This window comes from Drosophila melanogaster, chromosome 3L, assembly GCF_000001215.4.
Source record: "Drosophila melanogaster chromosome 3L".
In the NCBI taxonomy this organism is placed as follows: Eukaryota; Metazoa; Arthropoda; class Insecta; order Diptera; family Drosophilidae; genus Drosophila; species Drosophila melanogaster.
In genome coordinates this window covers 4577825-4599863 of record NT_037436.4, presented here as the reverse complement: position 1 = coordinate 4599863, position 22039 = coordinate 4577825, and the positions used below count along the sequence as shown (strand labels likewise).

Genomic DNA, 22039 nt, shown 5'->3' with positions numbered 1-22039 from the left:
GGCTGCGGCGGAGTGAAGTTGAGCCAGCCCAGCTGGCATCCTTTCAAATGTTGTTGCAGCGGTTGATGTTGCTCCTGCATTTGCTGTATTGTGGTCATTGTGGCATCGTCGAGAGTTTGTGTGCAACTATTGCCCTACGGCAGACGAGAGTGATGAGTTTTGCCGGCCAGGAGTAGTGTTGTCTCTTGGGGATCTTAATTGAGTTAAATGTGAGTGTGATTTAACAAAATATGCCTGCACTCTGAATGTGTTATTAAATTTCAGAATAAAAATCGAAATAAAAGAGATGTTTTTAATTAAAGAATTTTAAATGGAATGTCGCAATTGAAGGCCAATTTAATTGTTTGTTTTATACCCATTTATAAATTTTAACGGACCAAGATAAAGAATGCTAATTAAAAATGATATGAGATAACACAGAACTCATAGCAAATAGGTAAAATCATAAGCCAAACGAATTAAGCCAATTAAATTAGACATGTTTTATTTAATTTAATATTCGTATCTCTGGGCATCTCTAGTACAAAAGAAGAGGCTGATGAACCCAAAGCAGCTTTGGAATAGGGTAAACTCTAGAATATACTAGGGGATTTCAGTGCATAAACCGAATTCGCCTGCCGGCCAAGTCAAGTGTAATAATGTGCCAAAAACGTTTAGGAAGCCACAGGATGTCGGACAATTGGCAAAAGGCAACTGTCGTCCGGCTGAGTGGACACGGGTCGGGTCAGTGGACTGAACAGTGGACAGGACACTGCTTGCATTCCTTTGTCTGGGCGAAAATGTTTATTTAATGAATATTTATTAACACTAACTAATTTTGGTTTTCTCCGCTTTGTTTGCTCCCATTTTGGCTCACAGGTGACTGACGACCAGGACGGCCAGCAATGTGCAGACGGTCGGTGGTTGAAATTGCTGGCAGGACTCAGAACCAGACCGCAAGGATCAACCCAATCAAGGAGCAGCAATTGCAGCTGTGAATGCATCAGCGCAACTGGCAACCGGCAACTGGCTACTTTTTATATATACACATCCAGAACGAAATGCGTTTTTGCAGCTCGGCCAACAAGGAGATCAGCACACGGATAGCAGTTGATAGATGAACTAAAGCAAATGCCCTCCAATTGCAGCTTTTGATGCAAAACTTAAGGCAGGGGCCCAACACAGAACCCAACTTGACTGATAGTTTAAACTACTTACTACAAAGTAATCGAACAACATAATTACAAAAACGAAAGGGCTGCAATAAATTTTTAATTATTGTTAAGAACAACTCGTTAATTGCCAAATATGTGTTGCCTGATGATCTAAAGCTGAACAAAACTTAGGAACATATATATACACACACATATATATATATAGATAATAATAATCTAACATTAATCCTAAAAAACCGCCACGAAAAGCTCAAGATCAAGAGTTAGCGCCAGGAGACACTTGCTTAAGCCATGGGCAACAAATGCTGCAGCAAGCGACAGGATCAGGAACTGGCACTGGCCTATCCCACTGGGGGCTACAAGAAATCCGACTACACCTTTGGCCAGACGCACATCAACAGCAGCGGCGGCGGCAACATGGGCGGCGTTCTTGGCCAGAAGCATAACAACGGTGGCTCGCTGGACTCGCGCTACACGCCCGATCCCAATCATCGGGGTCCGTTGAAAATCGGCGGAAAGGGCGGCGTTGACATCATCAGACCACGCACCACACCAAGTGAGTACTTTCGCGAATAACATTGGATTGTCCAATCTAATATGCGTACTATCTATTAGTCTACTATTAGTAGCTACAGTGAAACCCCCTTTGTACCAGAACCTTTAACTTGTCTAAATTGCATTCCATCTATGCAATTTTTTTTTTTTATTTAGTTAGTTCAGTTAGGACTCTAACCATTTCATTCCCAAACGGAAGTTGTGTTACCTACAGCTATGGATTTGAAATCCTTTGCCCTGAATTTTTTCACGAATTTAACCAATTTCATATAAATGAAGCTAAAGTGGTTTGGATTTTCGCTGTTTGTTTTCGTATTATCATGCATTAGTAATTAGCTGTTGGCTGTTAGTCTCTCCTGGGTCGTGGGTGGAGTGATAATTCCAGCATTTAATTAGTAATTTGACTTTTTGCCTGCCACAGAGATTGGCTTTTACCCGCTGGTTGGCCTTGTGTTTGCATAATGTGGCAGTCAGGCAGGCAGCCAGCCAGCCAGCTAGCTAGCTAGCGAACTAACCTGCCACATAACCAACGTTCATCCAAGTCACCAGTGCCAGGGCTCCGTAGTACCCCACATCCATAATTAGAGTTCCCCTCCCAGGAGGTTCAGAGGTGGAGTAAAGTCATTTGCCAGGTGGCAGCGCAATTCTCATATTTGCAGTGGTAATACGATGAGAGTCGTTAACCTTGACCACTTCTCGTGTGCGTGGCCTAGTAATGGAAGGAAAGAAGGGGGTCTCATTGCTGCTCTTGGTGTTGGTTTAATGCCACCTTGACGGCGATATTGCACTCCATATGACACGACATTGCGTTTACGAGACCCCAGGGAGTTGGGCAAGGAGTTGCAGCTGGGGAGGAGGTTTTCAAGTTGCCAGCAGCAGGGCAGGGGCTTGTTGGGCTATGTTTGCACAAGAAAATTGTAAGGTTCAGTACAGGAAATTCAAGGGATAAAGAAATTATCAATGCAAATAAAGGGGGTTCTGTTTAAAAGTAGCACTTTCAAAGTGGCACTCTAAAAGTAGCACACATACTTAAGCCAAGCATACTATGAAGGCATTAACTCGTTAACTCCTCTTAAGAATCTTTACATTTTGTAGCAACCTATACAAATTTCCATAAAAAATCGGTCACTTAGGTGTACCATTGAAATGAACGAATTATTTTGTTGAGAGGACAGACCTCGCTGGCAGCCGATTAACTGCTGGCATTTCTATCCGTACTGCCTTATAGCATATATGGCCGTAAAGCCGCTTAGGTCGTGTAAACCCACCGAGAGGTTGAGTGCTTGGCCAGTGATTTGTGCCGACTTTGTCAGCACGAACTTTGCATTCGGCATTTGGCATGGGCATGTGGTGATGATGAAAGGTGGGGTTCGGCGAACCAGAAGGGTCAAAGGAGGAAGGGCGGGCGTTGCAATGGAGGGCAGCGAGCGGCCAAGGCAACTGAACTGGCAAAGCGGCGAGAGCAGTTTATTTATGCGTTGCCTCGATGTGAGCTAAATCAATTAGCCAAATGCAAGTCAGTGCCAAAAATTGTGGCTTGGCAGCGTTTTCGAGGCACGAAATGAAATTGTTTCGTTGTTTATGGCCCCGGCCCCTAGAAAAGTATGCTATCCAATTTGCAATTTGCATTTGGCACCCTCAACGTGCCCATACTTTAACTCATTAAATTCTAATTAAGTTTCGGTCATGGCTGGCAAATTGGTTAGTCAAAATAGGCAAGGAAAATAAAAAAATATTATTTCCCAATTTGTCGCCATAAATTGCAATTTAAGGACGCAAATCAAATTTGCCCAGCCAGACGAAAATTGCCACTAACCCGACTCGTCCTCTTTTGCCTCATCCTTTCCACTTTTTTTTTTATATATAACTTCCAGCCGGTGTTCCTGGTGTCGTGCTCAAGCGCGTTGTCGTGGCCCTGTACGACTATAAATCCCGCGATGAATCCGATCTGAGCTTCATGAAGGGTGACCGCATGGAGGTCATCGACGACACCGAGTCCGATTGGTGGCGCGTCGTGAACCTAACCACCCGGCAGGAGGGCCTCATCCCGCTCAATTTCGTGGCGGAGGAGCGCAGCGTGAACAGCGAAGAGTAAGTGCCCTGCATCCATTACAATTTAATTTATTTTGGGTACTTTTTACAAGAGCTAATCTAGCATCTTAATATTAAGTATTTCGATTAAATATTAAACGGCCTCTTCTATTCCTAGCTGGTTCTTTGAGAATGTGCTACGAAAGGAGGCGGACAAGTTGCTGCTGGCCGAGGAGAATCCGCGTGGCACTTTCCTCGTGCGACCTTCAGAGCACAATCCCAATGGCTACTCGCTGTCGGTGAAGGATTGGGAGGATGGACGTGGATACCATGTGAAGCACTACCGTATCAAGCCACTGGATAATGGCGGCTACTACATAGCCACCAATCAGACTTTCCCCTCGCTTCAGGCCTTGGTCATGGCATACAGCAGTGAGTATATAGATTTCGAATAGTATGGGACTCTAAAACCTATTAATTAATTTCCTTATCTCTGAAGAAAACGCTCTTGGCCTGTGTCACATATTGTCGCGTCCCTGCCCCAAACCGCAGCCCCAGATGTGGGACTTGGGTCCGGAGCTGCGCGATAAGTACGAGATTCCGCGCTCGGAGATTCAGCTGCTGCGCAAACTGGGACGCGGCAACTTTGGCGAGGTCTTCTACGGCAAATGGCGCAACAGCATCGATGTGGCGGTCAAAACGCTGCGCGAAGGCACCATGTCCACGGCTGCTTTCCTTCAGGAGGCCGCGATTATGAAGAAGTTCCGACACAACCGCCTGGTGGCCCTCTATGCCGTTTGCTCGCAGGTAAGTGCTATAAATCTATTGTGATTAATGTGTATTAACTTGAACTATGAATCGCTTGCAGGAGGAGCCCATTTACATCGTGCAGGAGTACATGTCCAAGGGCAGTCTGCTGGACTTCTTGCGCGAGGGCGATGGCCGCTACTTGCACTTCGAAGATCTCATCTACATAGCCACCCAGGTGGCCAGCGGTATGGAGTATCTAGAGTCCAAGCAGCTCATCCATCGCGATCTGGCGGCCCGTAATGTGCTGATCGGAGAGAATAATGTGGCGAAGATTTGTGATTTTGGACTGGCGCGTGTCATCGCGGATGACGAGTACTGCCCCAAGCAGGGATCCCGGTTTCCGGTCAAGTGGACGGCGCCCGAGGCGATCATCTACGGCAAGTTCTCGATCAAGTCGGACGTGTGGTCCTATGGCATTCTGCTGATGGAGCTGTTCACGTACGGACAAGTGCCCTATCCGGGCATGCATAGTCGCGAGGTGATTGAGAACATCGAGCGCGGTTTCCGCATGCCGAAGCCAACGAATCACTACTTCCCGGACAACATTTATCAGCTGCTGCTCCAGTGCTGGGATGCTGTGCCCGAGAAGCGGCCGACATTCGAGTTCTTGAACCACTACTTCGAGTCCTTCTCGGTCACGTCGGAGGTGCCGTATCGAGAGGTGCAAGACTAAACAGAGTCCAGCCTATTCACACACATCACCAACACTCTCTCACACGCATACACACACGTACGATATATATATATATAGTATATAAAGTTATACATATATTATACATTTATATGCATATTTACTATAATTCTTAAGACTTTTTAATGGCATAGTTGCATACCAACCAACCAACACACATGAACTCTATATGTATGGTATATGTATGTGTTTAAGCGTATCTTAACAATTCAGAAACCAACTACAAACAAAAAAAAAATCAACAAAACAAACAAAAAAACTAAGATCGGAAAACAAAATTTTATATTTTACACGCAAAACTATTTTATAATTTATATACCTAACTGTATGTACTATGGAAATAGAAAGTATTTAACTAGTTTTTTAAGCTTAACCGAAAAGGGAAAGGCGCCGAGAAATGATACCAAGAAATCAAGAAAGAAATTGAAGGCAACTCTATTGAATTTCAAATCGAATACAGCTACAATTTAACGCTACTTTAATCGGTGCTTACGTTTTATGTATAAACAATCCAATCCAATCCAATCTACAACTATAACTTTTTGATCTTAACCTCCCTCTGCTGAATAGTTTTTTCTGATACTTTCCACACACACACGACTATCGACTAAGCCAAGTATTATTTGACTCAATCAAACCGTATCAAGAAATCGAACATTTATGCAAAACAAATTGTTGCTAATGAGAAACTCCAATGATGGCATTTACTTATAAGGTGGCGTCCACCACTCGTCTCTACTTCCAAATCAGAAATCTACACGATCTATCACCCGAAACATAGTATGTTGCTTCCTCCTCGAGCAGGTGAAGCTAGGAAAAAAAAATAAGTAAGAAAAGCGAAAATTGCATTTTGTACAAATCATTGAAAAGGAGAGAAAAACGCATTTGACATATTTCGTTGTTAGCAATTGAACCAATGAATGTTTATAGTACATTTAAGTTTATGCCAAAATTATTGTTTATACTTTGTTCGTATACTTAAGCACAAGCAACACAATTGGGCACTGTCCATGTAGTCTAGATATATCTATTGATGTATAACCTGCAGCGTTGGCCCGCATTTAGTTCCTCTCCAGACCTGCTGTTCCTTGCGTGTGCAGCCCAAATCAATAGCCCGACTCAAGCCATACGGATAAACTGCTATCTTAAGGGTTTCAAATGCAAATTGCCAGACGATAACGATTCTAATCGATCAATGATGTATCAACCAATCAACCACACAAAACACAAATCTATCTTAGCTTCTAGATGACCGACACGAACAGATCCAGACACTAGAACATACATGAATCGAACATCGATTGAGGAGACTTTATTTAATTTATTTGATTTTTGTTATAATTTTAGTTTGTCGTTCATCGATATAGTACATATAGCATATATTGTGTTGGCCATTGTGTGCACATTCTGTAGCATAAAACCAAAGTTTAGCATTTCGTATTGAGATATATGTATTTGTAAAGAAGATTTATACGGCAACTCGAAGCATTTCACACGTAAACACACACAGAGATCAGTTTATAGGATAACCAGGCTTAAAACTAACGAGAACAACAACCAATCATTGTATGAAATGGCATTCAACGTAATCACAACGGAATCACTGCAAATAATTAATTAAAATATTGTTATAATTCACGGGCAAAACTGAAATTGTTTAGCGTAGTTGATGAATTTTTGTATATAAACTTGACATAACGTGTAGAAATAAACGAAAAAATTTAATTGAATGATAATACCGAGCTAATAATTAATGATTTTGTGGCAGCTGAAAAACAACAGCCATTGGCGGCGCAAGCGGCACGCAAGGCATTAACCAGAACAAAAATAAAAATTTCACAAATTTTTTATACAAACTGCGGCAATCAAATTGAAAGATTTACAAAATTTTTCAGCCTTTTGCCTGGGTAGGCGTGTTGCATGCGCTGACAGCGGTTTTTGCCTGATAAACACACGAATAGCAATGTCTGATGATGAATAATTATAGAAATAACAACTGAGAATTGTCATGTACTGCGGATAATGGTTCAACACGCAGATACAAATTTGAATGAAAACTGAATTTAGCTGATGTAAAATGATAGAAATGTGTCCGTTAAGTCGGTTAGGTGTGTAATGCATAATACAAATAATAATGATAATAACTAATAAAATTGAAAAGTATGTAATAACTAAGAATCAGTTGTTTTATTGGGGCAATATGTTATGTGGAATAAATTTATTTATATATTAGATGTTTTCTTCTAGCATATGGTTAGAACTTACCAGTTTTTAAACTATAATTCCATACTTGAATCAATTATAAATAAAACTCAAGCTCGCTTTTTGTTTTTGCTCTTTTGGATACCAAAAAAGTTGAAGAAATTTTATTGTTCCTTTACACATAAATCTAATTGTATGTGGATAATGAAATCGTTTCTGTTTAAAAATTTTCAAAGGCAAAATTGTACATAATATGTAGTTCGTTATGCTTGCATATGTATATATATTATTATATCAATAACTCGTTTCGTATTCCATGAAGTGCGCTAAAAAGTAAACTTTTTCGTGTTGCAAATACATTCTAGCATAAGATGCATTTCTTTCGTCGACTTCTTCGTACTTCAGACATATTCAAGTAGACGGATTCTACTTCGAGAGAGGCTACCTTCTACGATCCTGTGTATGTGTTTGTGTGTGGTGTATACCCGATACGAATATGCAATATTAATTAAGGTGTCAATTGGTAAAACAGTTCTGTACGGCTTAAATGCTCTATTTGTTTATTGTATGTACAATAAATTCGTATTACTCTTATTTATTGTTTGGCATTCGTATTTTGGACCTACGAACGTTGCTGACTAGTTGATTTCATCTGTTAGCGTGGGTTCAGATAACTTTTAAAACTGATCGATATTTTTAATAGATATCTAAACCCACTATGATCAAAAAAAATCCTCTAGATGCCTGGATTAGCTCCAGTGGAAACAGATTAACAGTTGTATTAGTTGGAGTGTACCATATGAGTACAACTGTTCATAATGAGAGTTATTAAAGTCCTATAAAGTTTTAATTGGTTTTGAACAACAGTAACTCTATTTTATACGAACTAACCTGATCACGACTTAAAGTTAAATTTGCATAGCTAAGTATACAGCAATATTTTAAGTAATCAGATTCATCCATAATTAACAGGGTAACCATCTTACGGATAAACAATTACAAAACGCCTTTGTCAACAGTTCATTGAATATTTTGGTTCAACGACGGCCCGTTTTCTTAGATCAGTTAATTAATTTATTATTAAAAAGAAATTTTTAATAAAATACGTAATTAAAGTAACAAAATGGTCTAACACTTAACTAGAATGCAAGGAAACGGACCTTCGTGGAATATTGAGAGAAAAACAAACAATAATCTGTGGCTCGCTCAGTTCGTGAAAAGACAAAACCAAACCAACCATTTTTGACTATTTCAAATTTCACAATTCAAGACTTTCAAAACTGGTTGGTTTTAGAATTTTCACCTGAACGACCGCACATCATATGGTATGATTTTAATAGTAAGTATTTTACTTTGATTTTTGTGTTGTGTGTGCTAAATTTGAGTTGCACCGCTAGTTCCTACATTTAATATTTAGAATTGCATCCTCTGGTCGTAAAGCTACAAATATTAAACTCTATTTTCGCCTCGTATGAAACTAGTCTAGGTTTGTATCTTTGTATCTATTTGACCTCAGATCCCTCGTTTCTTTCTTGAAGGATCTGCAGTCGACTAACGCATTCGAATCGCACTTATCGGTGTTATGAACTAAGATTTTTGATTCTTTTGAATCGTTGTTTCCGTTGGTTGTTTTTTGTTCTTGGGTTTTTCTGTTGAAACGCTCTGCACAATTATATTTAGAGCTGCTGCTTAAAAAGCCCAGAAAAATGCATTACATTACATTCCCTAACAAGAATTACATAGCCAGCTTTCCAGCATTTCCTAAAGGATAGTAACTCAAAATGTGCATCTCAGGGGAAAGGGATATGGGGATTTGAGATACACATTTTTAAGTTGGTCGTCAGAGTTGCCCAGCCTTTGAAAATGAAGCAATATTTTCGACTGGAGAAAAAAGCCTGTTCAGTTACACTTTTTCCTATCGATATTTGGATATGCATTTCTTTAAAGGAAATGCATATATGATACAAATTCCTGATGTATTTTTATGCTAACAGGATATTTTTCAAACATTGTGCAGGACATTTTAGAGTCGACGAAGCCGAAACTTTTGTGATCTTAAGCTGATTTACATGGCTGATGAGATCTGCTGCCCCTGTTGATAGAGTTGATCTTGCTGCTGCGGCTGTTGCTGCTGCTGCTGTTGTTGCTGCTGCGGTTGGTACTGCTGCTGCTGCTGCTGCGGCTGTTGGTACTGCGGCTGTTGCTGCTGCCCCATCTGCTGCTGCGGCGCCAGTTGCAATGGCGGCGGTGTGTTGCCAATTGCTGCCGCAGCTGCTCGGGCATTTTGCTGCGTTGTGGCCTCGTTGGTCTTCAGGAAATATGTTATTAAATCGATGGGCAGCGGGAACACAATCGTCGAGTTCTTCTCCGCAGATATGGTGTTGAGTGTCTGAAGTGGTTTAAGCGCATAAATCAGTGTTAAATCGCTGCTAAATCCCCGATAAGCAACTCACCTGAAGGTAGCGCAGTTGGAGGGCAGCCGGCGAATCGCCAATCACCTCGGACGCCTCGCGAAGAGCCCTCGACGCCTTCTGTTCTCCTTCGGCGGCGATGACTTTGGCGCGGGCTTCCCGGGCGGCTTCTGCCTCCGCGGCCATGGCACGTTGCAGTTGCACCGGCAGACGCACGTCCTTGCTGCTCGGTCGATGGATAAAATGAGATTAGCCGGCGTGACTTGCAGATTCGGAAATACCCCTAACTCAAAGCTAGTGCTATTTTTTACCCGCAAAGCATTTTCACTCAGAAAAATTTAACCCCTTAATTTATCTTCCCCTATATACAGACTAGCCATTCTAAATTTATTTTTAAAACTTAACGAGAAACTTTATACAAAATTTCTATTAAAAGTGTACCATTTACAGGATTTATTTTTTTCAGTGCACAAGTGCGCACGACGGAGCTTGAACTTTCCATTCAGATTTGTAAAATGTATCTCGGCTCGCGTTTGTCCTTAGCAGTTTTAAATTTAAAGCTTTCAACTGAAATGTGCAGAGCTGTATGCTAATGGCACTCAGCTCAATGGCACATCTTTAATTCAAATGTGGTCTTGGAAAACATTTTTTACGACCAGCGAGCCGTGATGTTAAATTTATGAAATAATATTTATATCGCCCTATTTGTCTCGAATTTAAATCGAGTTATATAACTCATAAACACCACAATTTCTCGCATTATTTTATTGGCCATTTGAGGAAGTTATAAACCATCTGATCAATATCACAATACAGCCGGCGAAGAAGAAGTGAGGTGCATAAATGAAATATTCAACAACTGCCATAAAATGAAACCGTTTTCATCGCAAATCGGTAAACTTTTGCCTGATGAAGAAGTGGAAGTTTTTTTTATTTTTTTGCAGAAAGGGGGGCAAAAAAGGTAGCAGCCGCAACATAGCCACAGCTACAGCAACAATAATACGACCAACAGCAAGCGACAGGGCGTCAAGTTGTTGCAGCTGTTTCAACATGGCCAACACACCAACAGCAGCAGCAGGCTCTTCCACTCCGCCATATTGTGTTGGCCCTGTATGAGCATTTGACATGCCAACGTCAAAACACTTGGCACTGCGAAAAAGTGAAGCTGACAAAGTAGCCACGTGCCCCCTACCCCCCTCCACGAGTGGCAAATAATAAATTATAACAACAGGGCTTCGGTGACAGCAGACAAAGGGCAGCAGGCAGCTCCCACAAGCCCACACTTTCCGCCCATCGGGCAGCGTTATTGTGATAAATGCCCGGAAAAATGGTATAACAAATAAAACAAATAACCAACAAACTCGAGTGCTGTGGCCTTGCAGGGGCTACGCTAATGTTTGTGGGGCTCAAACTAGCCAATTTAAATGTTATATAAGCTGGGGATTAGGGGAGACTCGAGAGGCACTAGTCAGTAGAAATGAAGGGGCGTACTAGAGTTTTATAACGTTATTCTAGGGGTTCTCTCGATTAAGTAGTTAAATTATAATAATTATAATAAAAGCAGTACTATTTGAAAAATTAGACACCTCTATTATAGCTTAAAAGACTCTCAATTTCCTCGTTTTCCTCTTCACAAGTGACCCAAAGTGAGAAATCAAATTTGCAAGCATTGAAACTAATCCATTCCCTTTAGAGAAATCACCCCCAAAAAGTAGCACTAAAAAGCAAAGCTCACAATATCCTTTGGAGCACATCAACTTCGACTTGGCGAGGTGAAACGTTTATAACATTACTTTTATAGCTTGACATAGAAACTTTTCCAGGTTGCCACTGCAAGTGTTGTGTGTGTGTGTGCATGGGGGGGTAAAAAAGCTGTGCTACTTACATTTCCACACGTTCAACTTTGATGCCCCAGGCATCGGTGGCTTCGTCGAGTTGAACCTGTTTATGATTGGACCAGGCCAGGTAGTTGAGGTGGGTGCAGTTGTTGGTTGGTGAGTTGGGTTAGACGGTTTTGTTGGTTTGGAGGCGGATGAGTCGTGTGAGAAATAGCAGTAAAAATACATTAGTTTTTGTTTACACGCGTTTTTCAGGTCGTTAACAGTTTTGTTTCGGTTTTGCTTTTATTTCTTTCACCCTCTCCGCTGGCCTAGTGCATTTTTCCGCACATTGTTTGTGGGTCGTACAGCATCCTTGAAAACTAAAAATGCAACACTTGGCATCGTCGAGGGGAGCGAAAGGAGCCATGAAGCCGTACAGCCATGGCAACTTGGCATTTTGCACATGTTCGCACATCGACGTGCTCCAGCGGCTGCCGCTGCCGCTGATGGTGATGCTCGAGATTTTCGCCTGATTTTGAACTATTTTTCATATGGCATGGAAAATAAATAAATAAAACGACCCGTTGCCAGGCTTGCCATAGAATTTGGGTTAAGTTGGCAGCTGCTAAGATATGCGGCTCGTAACTTTACCACCATCGCATCCCCGATGCCTTTTCAATTTGTACATTGCGATGAAAAAACGCTTTGGCTCCGAGATTATTTTCATGCCAGGCACGGAGGGCAGACAGACATATCGCCTTTGGCAGCTGTTAAATTTCGCAATTAATATTTCGCCAGCGGAGTTTCACCGGAAAACTTTAAGGCTTATGCTGCATAATTAGAAGCAGAAGCTTAAATGTCATCTGTCAGCAGAAGGGACTGGCATTTATTCTGCGTGGATTTTCTCGTTTCCCTTGTGCACGCAAAATAAAATATTGGACTTAACATTAAGATAGGACAGGAGATTAAAATTTAAGACTTCTCTGGCCTTTTTCACATTATAAACTGGAGTGCTTTATGACGATGCTTTCGTAAGTGGCGCCCAACGTTGAGCACACATTCTTGTCTACGGTTGTACAAGTGGCGCCCAACGTGAAAAAGCAAACCTTATTAGAATTTTGTAAAGTTGGAAACAGCATCAAATCTTTAATATCTTCTTTAGAACACATTGTGTCTAACATGAAGCAATTTAGTTTTTCAACAAGACTTAATGAAAGTTAGTAGCATTGGAATTTTAAATACGGCTAATTAATTCTCCATGATTTTTCCCTACGTGTATTTCATTGTGCCGGTAGACTAAGTAAATTAGAGGAAGCAGCTCGACGAAGTCGCTAGATTCTTTGGAGAGGGAGAGAGTTTGTTGGCGGGCCGGGCCAACTGGCAACTGTCAACTGTTTTGAACTCACCTGCATTGTGCCGGAAATCGTCATACGCTCGCTGAGTATCTCATGCAAATGCCGAGTTCCCATTGTGTTTCGTAGAGTAGTCTGTGCCAGTAGCCTGGTCGAATGGTGAGCATTCTCCACGTTCGCGATAGAGACGGTCGCATTTGATACCCGATAGTAAACCACTGCATCCACCGAAACCGTAACGCTATCCTTTGTGAGAACCTACAAGATGCAGTGGGTATTTTTTTTTTTTTTTTTTTTTGGTTTGGGGACATTTGCTTTTTGCTTTCTCTATTGTTCCTGCTATTGTTGTAGTTGGTCTGTTAGTTATTTTTATTATTCGCTTGTTATTGTTGCCAACAAACACATTCACAGAAGTAAATATATGTGCGTATATACAGATACAATTCGTATACGAGTATATATACACATGTGGGTGGTACTTTGGTGATAAGCTAAGCATTTTGTATCTGTATCAGTGGTTGGCCAGTTGTGCTGTGCACTTTATAGCCGACAAGGAGAGTGGTATAATGCGAATGCACTTGACTTGAACGTCGCTGGCTTCTTTTGGCCGGGTCGCTTTTCTCTAATAGAACTAAGTGCAGGGAGTGCAAAACTTTTGCCACAGACCGACGGAAGGACATACAATGGCGAAAGACACACAAACTCACAAAGCACACACACAAAGGCAGTGCTTTTTTTTTATTTTTTCATTTTGATTATTGCATCTGAGTCTGTGCATTTGGATTTGCATTTGCATTTTGCATTTGAATGTGTATCCGTGTGTATCTGTGAATCCCAAAAGTCCTAAAGTCTTTTCTCATTGTTTCGCATTCAGCGAACTTTATCCTACCAATTTGCCGGCACAAGTTTTATGTGCTCGAGTGGGATTCGATCATCTGCGCAATGACGATACATGAAGCAAACCCAAGAGCTTGGAGGTTACAGTGTATAAGTTAATGTACAGATAGTGGGGAAGTTAAACAAATTATACAAGTACACGTGTAAACGGCACAAACGATAAGCTGAAACTGAAGTACGAAACTGAACAGCTAATCAAACTCAAGAACCAATAGCAATAAATCGTTTGTAGAAAAGGTCTTACATTCTATTGGGAGAAAGATAGTGTTGCAAGGGTTTTTTTTTTGGGAACAGAGAGATGTGGTAGGAGGTCGTGGGCGGTTTATGTACAAATTTCCGGTTGCCCGTGCTTGGATTATTCCATCATGACCGCAAGTTTACTGGCCCTGCCCCAATGGTGTCAGACTCGGTTCATGATGCCCAAATCGAATTCTCGAAATTTTATTTTTATAGTTTCTTTCCTCTCGGCCAAAGGCCCAGAGTTGGCTAAACTTATGCCCAACTATCTGCCGCCTCTGGCACACACAAGTCCATATACCAGTGGTAAAAAGTTGCTCCCTCAACGACGGAGCGCTTTACGTTTTATGACCTGCCCAAACATTGTTCGGCGTAGTCTAGACCGCTTTTTACGGCCTCTCCACAAAGCTGAAGCTGTGGTGTCAATGTTGTTTAGTGTCATCGTTTCCACTCGGCCAGTTTCGAGGCTTTTCCATGCCCAGACTTTAGGCGCTGAACTTTTGGGCTAGGAAAATCTCTAGCACTTTGCATGTGAATCAACTGAAATGTGAACAGCAGCAGCTGGAGGAAAAGCTAAAAGACAAGGTCGGAAATATTTCTGCAAATCCAGTTATGCATTTGAATTTGCCAAGACTTATTCTGTTTGCTATGGTTGTCATTTGAAAATTTTGAACTATTGTTGGCAAACTTTAAAGAGAGCTCATAAAGGAGTTTTATGAATGTCTACACGGTGCGTATACGTTATATTTCAGTCATAAAGCTTTGTTTTATGATGTTAATTCTGTTATCCTCTTTGCACAGCATTTTATTTTATTCAGCTAATTTCATTTGTTTTCATGCCATTCATCTGAGATATTAAATTTTATTTGAATCTAGGGCAACAGTGCGTATGATTAGCTTTCAGCTTGCATATTTGCTTGCAAGCATGTCAGAGATTCACACCCTTCAGTTAGGTGGCTTTGATTACTACCAAGCGCAGGCTTAAACAAATAATCTACAAATTCAATTGGGCTTTGTGTGCATTCTATTGAAAAATACCAGGACTTTCGCACTGCATACCTTCTCATAATCATGCACTATTCACTTCATTATGAATGCCGTTCGAACATCCAAAGCCTGCTGCCTGTCCATGAACAAAGCTCTAAATCAATTTGGCTCGAACAATGGCTTATTATTTCGAACAATAGTTGGTTGGCTTAGTTAGGGGGGGTGGCGATTGGGCGGTGGGTGGTTGGTGGTTGGTTTTGTGTTTTAGGTGGAGTGGAGTGGTGCTAAGTGGGTGGGATACAAGTCGCTCGTTCATTGCATTTTACGGAATAGAATTGAATGAGCAAACGTTCAGGAATCAATGATGAAACCATGGAAACAAGAGCAGAGATATAGATAGATAGAGAAGGGTAATCGGAAGTGAATGAAATGAAAATTCCAAACAATAGTTTATACACTGTAACGCCTAAACTAATGAGTTTTCAATTAAACACAATTTGGTTATTTATTACAATTTGCACAGTTTATGCTGCGAACTTGTATCAGCATTGAAATTTAAGTTCAGCTGAAAATGTCCTTCACTTGCTAACGACTACAACTGAGTACAAGTGATAGGTAGAGCGACAGTTTAAAAGAGTGACAGTGAGTTTTAGTTGGAAATATAGTTCTCATCTTTGAGTTCCGAGCCTTTTAACTAGATATCGTATGGTATATAGTAATCTATTTCCTAGTCTATGGGGCAACTACAGATGCTGATGCTGTGATGCTGGGACTTGCTCTAGCTCTAGCTTAGTTAGCTTAATATCCATATACTATATTTAACTACTATATCATCACTATAACTGCTGCGAATCTAGCGCGTTTTGGCGGGCGGGCGGCGCATTTTAGCTTTTGATTTTTGTTGGTCTAATGCTCTGGCTTTTGGCTTTTTGCCCTGCATGCGTGCAGGAGTTGAGTTACCACTTTTTAACAGCTTAAACCACGCAAAACACACATAGATGAACTCGACATTATATGTATATATGTATATTCGCTGTGCGCATATATATATCGCATATATACAATGTGTTCTTGCATTTTATATTGGGAGGGGTGCGTCCTTTCGCTTGTGCTCAAACAAATCAAATTGTAACGATTTAATTAGTTAGTTGTACAATACATATTTTGTTGTTGTTCTTTTTGGACGGGGCTGGTTGGTTATTTTTAACTTTTTGGGGGGGTGGTGGTGGTGGTGACTATGTTTGTTAAAACTAAAAGCTGTTCGTGTGTGTTTGTGAGCGTGTGATCTAAATGACGAATGTTAGATGTCTGTGTGTGCTTTGTGTGAGTGTTATATTCCGTGTGGTTTACTTATATTTTGATTTTATACTTTTGTTTTCCAGTCCAGTACCAACATTTATAAACAATCTGTGGTATCTGGTTTTTGGTATGGTTTGTTTGGTTTCTTTTTCGTTTAAGACAGTTAGAAAGCTTTTTAGAATAGACATTTATGAAAATATATATTTAGCATGCTCTCAAAAATTATTCGAACGCTTAACCGAACAGGGGGAGAGTGGGGGTTTATCAAGTAAGTGCAATTCGATAGTAAATTTTCTTTTCGTGTGATTTGTTTTTGGGGGTTTTCTTTGGTAGTTGTAGTAGTAGTTTTTGTTTTCGGTTCTTATATAAGGTTTGCTAAACAAAACTTACGTAGCTCATAAAACAAAATCAATATATATTTAGATATATAGAGACAGACAGAGGTAGTTATATAGTTTATATATAGAGCTTAGGTAAGATAGACAGTCAGATAGAGACAGAGACATATAGATAGTTTAGACAGAGATAGAGAGACAGTGAGAGATCGGTTTGTGACTGCTTAGCAGGAGAGTGAGCAAGACAGATGTAGTAGACAGAGAGAGGTATAGATAGACAGATTATAATTTTTTTTTTGGTGGGAGGAAGTGCAATTGAGAATGTTTTTGTTGGGTTTTTAATGGGGTTCCACTTGCATTTTAAGCTACGCAAGACCTACAATTTCTGTTGCTTTTTTTCTGTGTTCCGGTGTTGCTGTCTTTGTGTGGGTGTCCTGGGACTTGAGTTTGTGTGAGTGCTGCACCCTGTGTTCAGTGAACAAACATTTGACATTCATTTCTTCATCAAGTTTTCTTTTTGGACAGACAGAGATAGAGACAGACAGTGAGTGACAAACAGAGAGGGATAGAGAGATAGTGGTGGAGAGAGATAGAGATAGAGGGGTTATGTGTGCGTGTGAGAGAGAGAGAGCCAATGCGTAATGCGTACAGTTCTTTTGTGGTTTTGCCCCGCCCCCGCCCACCAATTCGTTTTGCATATGCATATGTGGTGCTCGGCTGAACACAGAGAGCGAGACAGATAGATAGAGAGAGGTAGAATTTTCAGTTGATATGCATTCTGGCACTTTTGCTTTGAACTATTTTTTTTATTTATTTTCTTTGTTTTCAATTTTTTTTTTTTGGGTTTTCATTCCTAATTGCAGGAGACAATCAGAGCTTTAACTATGCAAATTGTAATAACTTGAAGTTAATGTTCAAAAGACATCAAAAACTAAATACGATTACGATAACGATTACGATACGATTCAAAATGAAAAGAAATCCAAAATGAAAGTGAAACGAAATGATGCGCAAAAATCGCATTTCGTATGCACTTAAAAGGGAGATTTTCGGGTGAATGTGTTTGTAAATCTGGGCTTGTATGTGTCTTTTGGTGTTTGTGAATAATAACATCGTCATCGAGATGGCTTTGGGGATTTTTTTTTCATTTTTTCTTGTTATTTTTTGTTCATCCTCGCTGCAGTGGCCTTCATGCGATTTACACAAAAAAAAAAAACCGAACAAACTCAAATGGAACATGAGAATGCTGGCGGATATGTAAAAAAAAACGAAAAAAATAATAAAAATGGGGTATTTTTGACTTTGGTGTGTGAGATTCTTTATGTGAGTGTGAGTGAGTTTGCTCCATGTGACGTCAGCAAGATGTTGAAAAAGCCAGCGGATTGAAATCGAACCAGTTACCATTACTTCTATCTTAAAATTCACTTTAGCCTCGCTTTTTTCACCGCTCCATATTTCATTTAAGTCTGCCAAGTGAACAATGAAATATGCACAGGTAAAAATGAGAAATGGGTGGGATTTTTACTGGGTTGGCTTGGGCTTGATTGCGATAAAAGATCAAGTAAGCGAACTAAAGGATGAAAAATTCCCAAAAATAAATGGAGCGCGTATCTGGATGAGACTCCTGTGTAGCACTATGTGTGTGTGTGAGTGAGGGCAAGGTGAGTCCTACCTCTGTGTATGTGTGAGTTGTGGGTGTGGGTTGAGTGCACACCAATGGCAATAATAATAAAAATTCTGCAACATTGTTCAACTTCAATACGACAACAAGTACCATACAAAGTATTTAAAATATATATATATATATAGGATACAACAAGACTACCAACAACAACAACAACGAGAGTAGAGAGAGCAATGTGTATGTGTGTGCGTTTGTGGGTGTTAGAACCACAATTTTCTCTTTCTTTTCGTTTTATAAAACAAAATGGACTGCAGCCACTCGAAATAGTAGGGAAAAACAATTAAATAAACTATATATGTGGTAAACAAAAGGGGGTTTCTTCACTTTGCACTTGATGATGCTGTTTTTGTATAAAAGTGGTTAGAAAGAGGGGTTCTTAGCTGGTTGGAAAGTGGAGATAGATACGTTAATAGATATAGATAGCCATAGACATAGATATAAATATATGATTATAGAATGTATATAGAGGGAGAGCAGGAAGACACACAGATAGAGAGGCTGCATTGGGAAGAAAATCAAAACCGAAAAAAAAACGAAACGAACGAAGAAGAAAGTAGAAACTAAAAGTAAACACCGTGACATGCGACGACAACAAGAACGAGGGGGAAAAAAGTCAAAGAAACGAGAAGACAACGTTGCGTATGCGTAATTCACGCTCCAGTTGCGCGTCCTGTATCCTTGTGTCTACATGTATGTGTATCTGGGTGTTTGTGTGGCTTTTGGTACCCATGTGTGTGGGTGTCCTGTCAGCAGAATCCACAAAACAACTCAGGTTCCGGCTGTGCTCAGCCAAGCTTCTCTTGCGGATTCCGCCAACAGTGCCCAAAATCTGTATCTTTTCATCTGTGTGATGGTGTGTCTGTGTATATTTTTATATCTTTTACTTTTGGTCAGAACACAAAACAAGAAAATGCAACCAAAAAATACACATATAAGAGTATATGTATAAATATCTCTTGTTAACAAACGTGTCGGCTGGAATAACTTGTGGCGAAAGCTAAAAGTTTAATTGGTTTCTGCTTTACTTGGCATCGCTTTAAAATGTCTTGTGTTAGCGTGTGTGTTTGTGGGTTGGAGGGGACATTTTGAAGTACATAAACTAAAAAGATTTCCACTTCTGGTTAATAAAACAACAACAACAACATCGAAGAAGGCAGCATATGTTTGTGGCTGCCACTGCAGGTTGCAACAGTTTTTTTTTCGGTATCAACCAGAACCGGAACTGCCACCGGAACTTACCTCCTGCGGTGGCACATCGTATGTGCGAGTACGCAAGTCCACACGGGCATAGGAGTCAATGCAGGGCAGGATGAAGAAGATACCTGCAATTACGGTTGAAATGCTTTAAACGCTCGTTAAGAATTACGGACTACACTGGCTAACAGGGATATAAAAATTAGAGCACCACAATAATTTATAAAAAAAATATACTTCTAAGAGACATCCTAGGTTATTCGATATAAAGACAATTTTGCTTAATTTTTTTATTAATATATTGTGAAATCGAATGTTGTTGATTTTACATGAATATCAAGATTAAATATTTTCAAGAAAATATAAACATTTTGTTGTCCTTTGTTTGTAGTGCTTCCCTTGGTCTAGAAACTTCTTCACAAAAATTATGCAAACTAGTGTCATGACTGTGGGAGAAGTTCGCCTCGATTTGGCTAATCTCTTCCTCCCTCGGAATGGGAGCACAAAAGCAGAGCACACGGACTGAGAGCCGCCCCAGAGTCGCTAATTTGGAGCAAGTGCAGCAATTAACACAAATTCATGTCGCAGGCGAGCGGCACTAAAATTTGCATAGAATCGTTACCCCACCGCTCTCCTGCAGCCCACCCCTATTTGCACCTGTGAAGCTGCAGTTCTAAGTACTCACCTGGGCCCTTGGCACCGCCCTGCATAAGACGACCCAAACGGAAGATAACCGCGCGCTCGTACTCCTGCACCACCTGCAAAATGTGGCAGGTGAGTGAAATGTTCATGAAACGAAATTGAAACTTGAGGAAATGCTAGGGTTACAAGCCTTAACTACCCTGTTAATCATAAAAACTAACTTCAAGTATAATAGAATCCAGACATGTGGTATTAACAGCTTAGAGAAGTGACTGTTAATCCTGCTGTATATAAAACTTAAAAAATTTACCTTTTATCTCCTTTTTTTTACTTTGTGTTTATATCTGAACAAAATATGCTTATCCACAAGGAGCTTAACATTTTAAAAAACTTAATCTCCATAATGCGCTTATTACTTATCATTAAAAAACTGGGTCATGGTTGCCATAGAGATTTACATAGTTTTGCTAACTTAATTTATGACAAAACAGATTTACTTGAAACTTTAATATCTGCTTAAGAAAGAGATCATTCAAATGTATATTGTTTATGATAATAGTTTGAAATAGAAATCGTTTTAGGTTTGTAAAAACATAGGTTATTCGTTTGAAAATGCTTACTTTCTATTAATATTTCATAAAATTTTTAATTAAAAGAACACTCAAAATATATGTATTTTAAATAGAAGCTTACCTTAAAGCAAACAAAGAGACTGAAGGGTAGCGTCATTATCACAAGAGCCACGGAAAGAAATATTAGCAATTTTCCGCATGTTGATGCCTTATCGCTGATTTCCTCGTCCGCTGCGAGAGAACGTGGCGAGAAAACGGGAGAATTTTCTTATAAATACATGTAACGTGGCAGAATGGAATCAAGTGCTCAAAGCAAATGCTGCAAATTAAGGCTTAAGCTATAAATTCGTTTTGTATTTTCCTCGCTTTCCTTTGGGCTCTGCTCTGCTCCGCCGAGAAAAGAGCCAAGACTGTTACATGAATAATGCGCTGAGCATCTGAAGAAAATAAGAAAAAATCCTTAAACGAAAGACCTCCGCATGGCGCATACAAAAATCGCAGACAATATGTCGGAATAAAAAATAGTGAGCAGAAAAAAAGGGCATTCTTCATTACGCAGTACTCGTATTACTTAAAGTTTGGTCAAAAATTGAAGTTTTTGAGAGGGATGGTTTTTTGGGGGGGCAACAAGTCGCCCATTTGGCTTATTGATACTTGAGACGCGCCATAATTTCGATGCGGCCCTCGTCGCGTCGTAAAAGTCAAAATGTTGTTCCCGTGGGGAGCTTGAAAAAAACTGTAGCATACTTAGGTGCGCTCACCAAAAAAGAAAAGGCGGAGACGGAAATCGAAATACAAGCAAACAAGGAGTGTGCATACATTAAAAAACGGAAATTTCTCAGTAAATACTCATAGATAGTAGTCATTATAGTTAGATAGTTAGAGATAGAGTTACACATAGAAAGTAGAGTATAGCTTTGTAACAGGTTAAAAAGTAGCTGTGTGTGTGTTTCTGTTTATCTGTTTGATTTTGGCTGTAGGATGTGGGGATCTTTTTCTGTTTTTTTCTTGGGCATTGTCCAAATTGGTGCGACTTACAATAGAGAAATCCATGTGAATGTTTTGCTTGTGTATCTGCAAGAATACGATAAATCGAACAACAAGAGAAATTAATTGGGGGGAAAGCTTTTCGGCTCGATCAGCAACTAGCCAATTGGTGTGTTTTT

The 22039-nt window shown here is 40.1% G+C and overlaps 2 protein-coding genes across 18 annotated transcripts in view; one reads left to right on the top strand and one right to left on the bottom strand.

Annotated features, from left to right (window-relative positions):
• The window catches only part of Src64B (Src oncogene at 64B), a 33750-nt gene extending 26333 nt beyond the window's left edge, over window positions 1-7417 (top strand). For 6 of the 9 annotated variants that reach the window (NM_001014561.2, NM_001014562.3, NM_001014564.3 and 3 more), the window contains 5 exons: window positions 859-1710; window positions 3584-3800; window positions 3919-4172; window positions 4240-4547; window positions 4609-5348. In NM_001014561.2, coding sequence (NP_001014561.1) covers window positions 1446-1710; window positions 3584-3800; window positions 3919-4172; window positions 4240-4547; window positions 4609-5223 — 1659 coding nt within the window. In that variant the 5' untranslated portion in view covers window positions 859-1445 and the 3' untranslated portion in view covers window positions 5224-5348. 9 annotated transcript variants of the gene reach the window in all.
• Window positions 7418-7568: 151 nt separating this feature from the next.
• The window catches only part of CG42540 (uncharacterized protein), a 36209-nt gene continuing 21738 nt past the window's right edge, over window positions 7569-22039 (bottom strand). For 4 of the 9 annotated variants that reach the window (NM_168095.3, NM_001274491.1, NM_001300007.1 and 1 more), the window contains 8 exons: window positions 21912-21947; window positions 20995-21104; window positions 20345-20417; window positions 19705-19787; window positions 13081-13284; window positions 11740-11795; window positions 9897-10077; window positions 7569-9832 (listed from right to left, as the gene is read on the bottom strand). In NM_168095.3, the coding sequence (NP_729016.2) occupies window positions 9509-9832; window positions 9897-10077; window positions 11740-11795; window positions 13081-13284; window positions 19705-19787; window positions 20345-20417; window positions 20995-21104; window positions 21912-21947 (1067 nt within the window). In that variant the 3' untranslated portion in view covers window positions 7569-9508. The remainder of the gene's footprint in view (window positions 9833-9896; window positions 10078-11739; window positions 11796-13080; window positions 13285-19704; window positions 19788-20344; window positions 20418-20994; window positions 21105-21911; window positions 21948-22039) is intronic. The other 5 variants (NM_139660.5, NM_001274492.1, NM_001274490.1 and 2 more) reach the window with 2 other exon arrangements.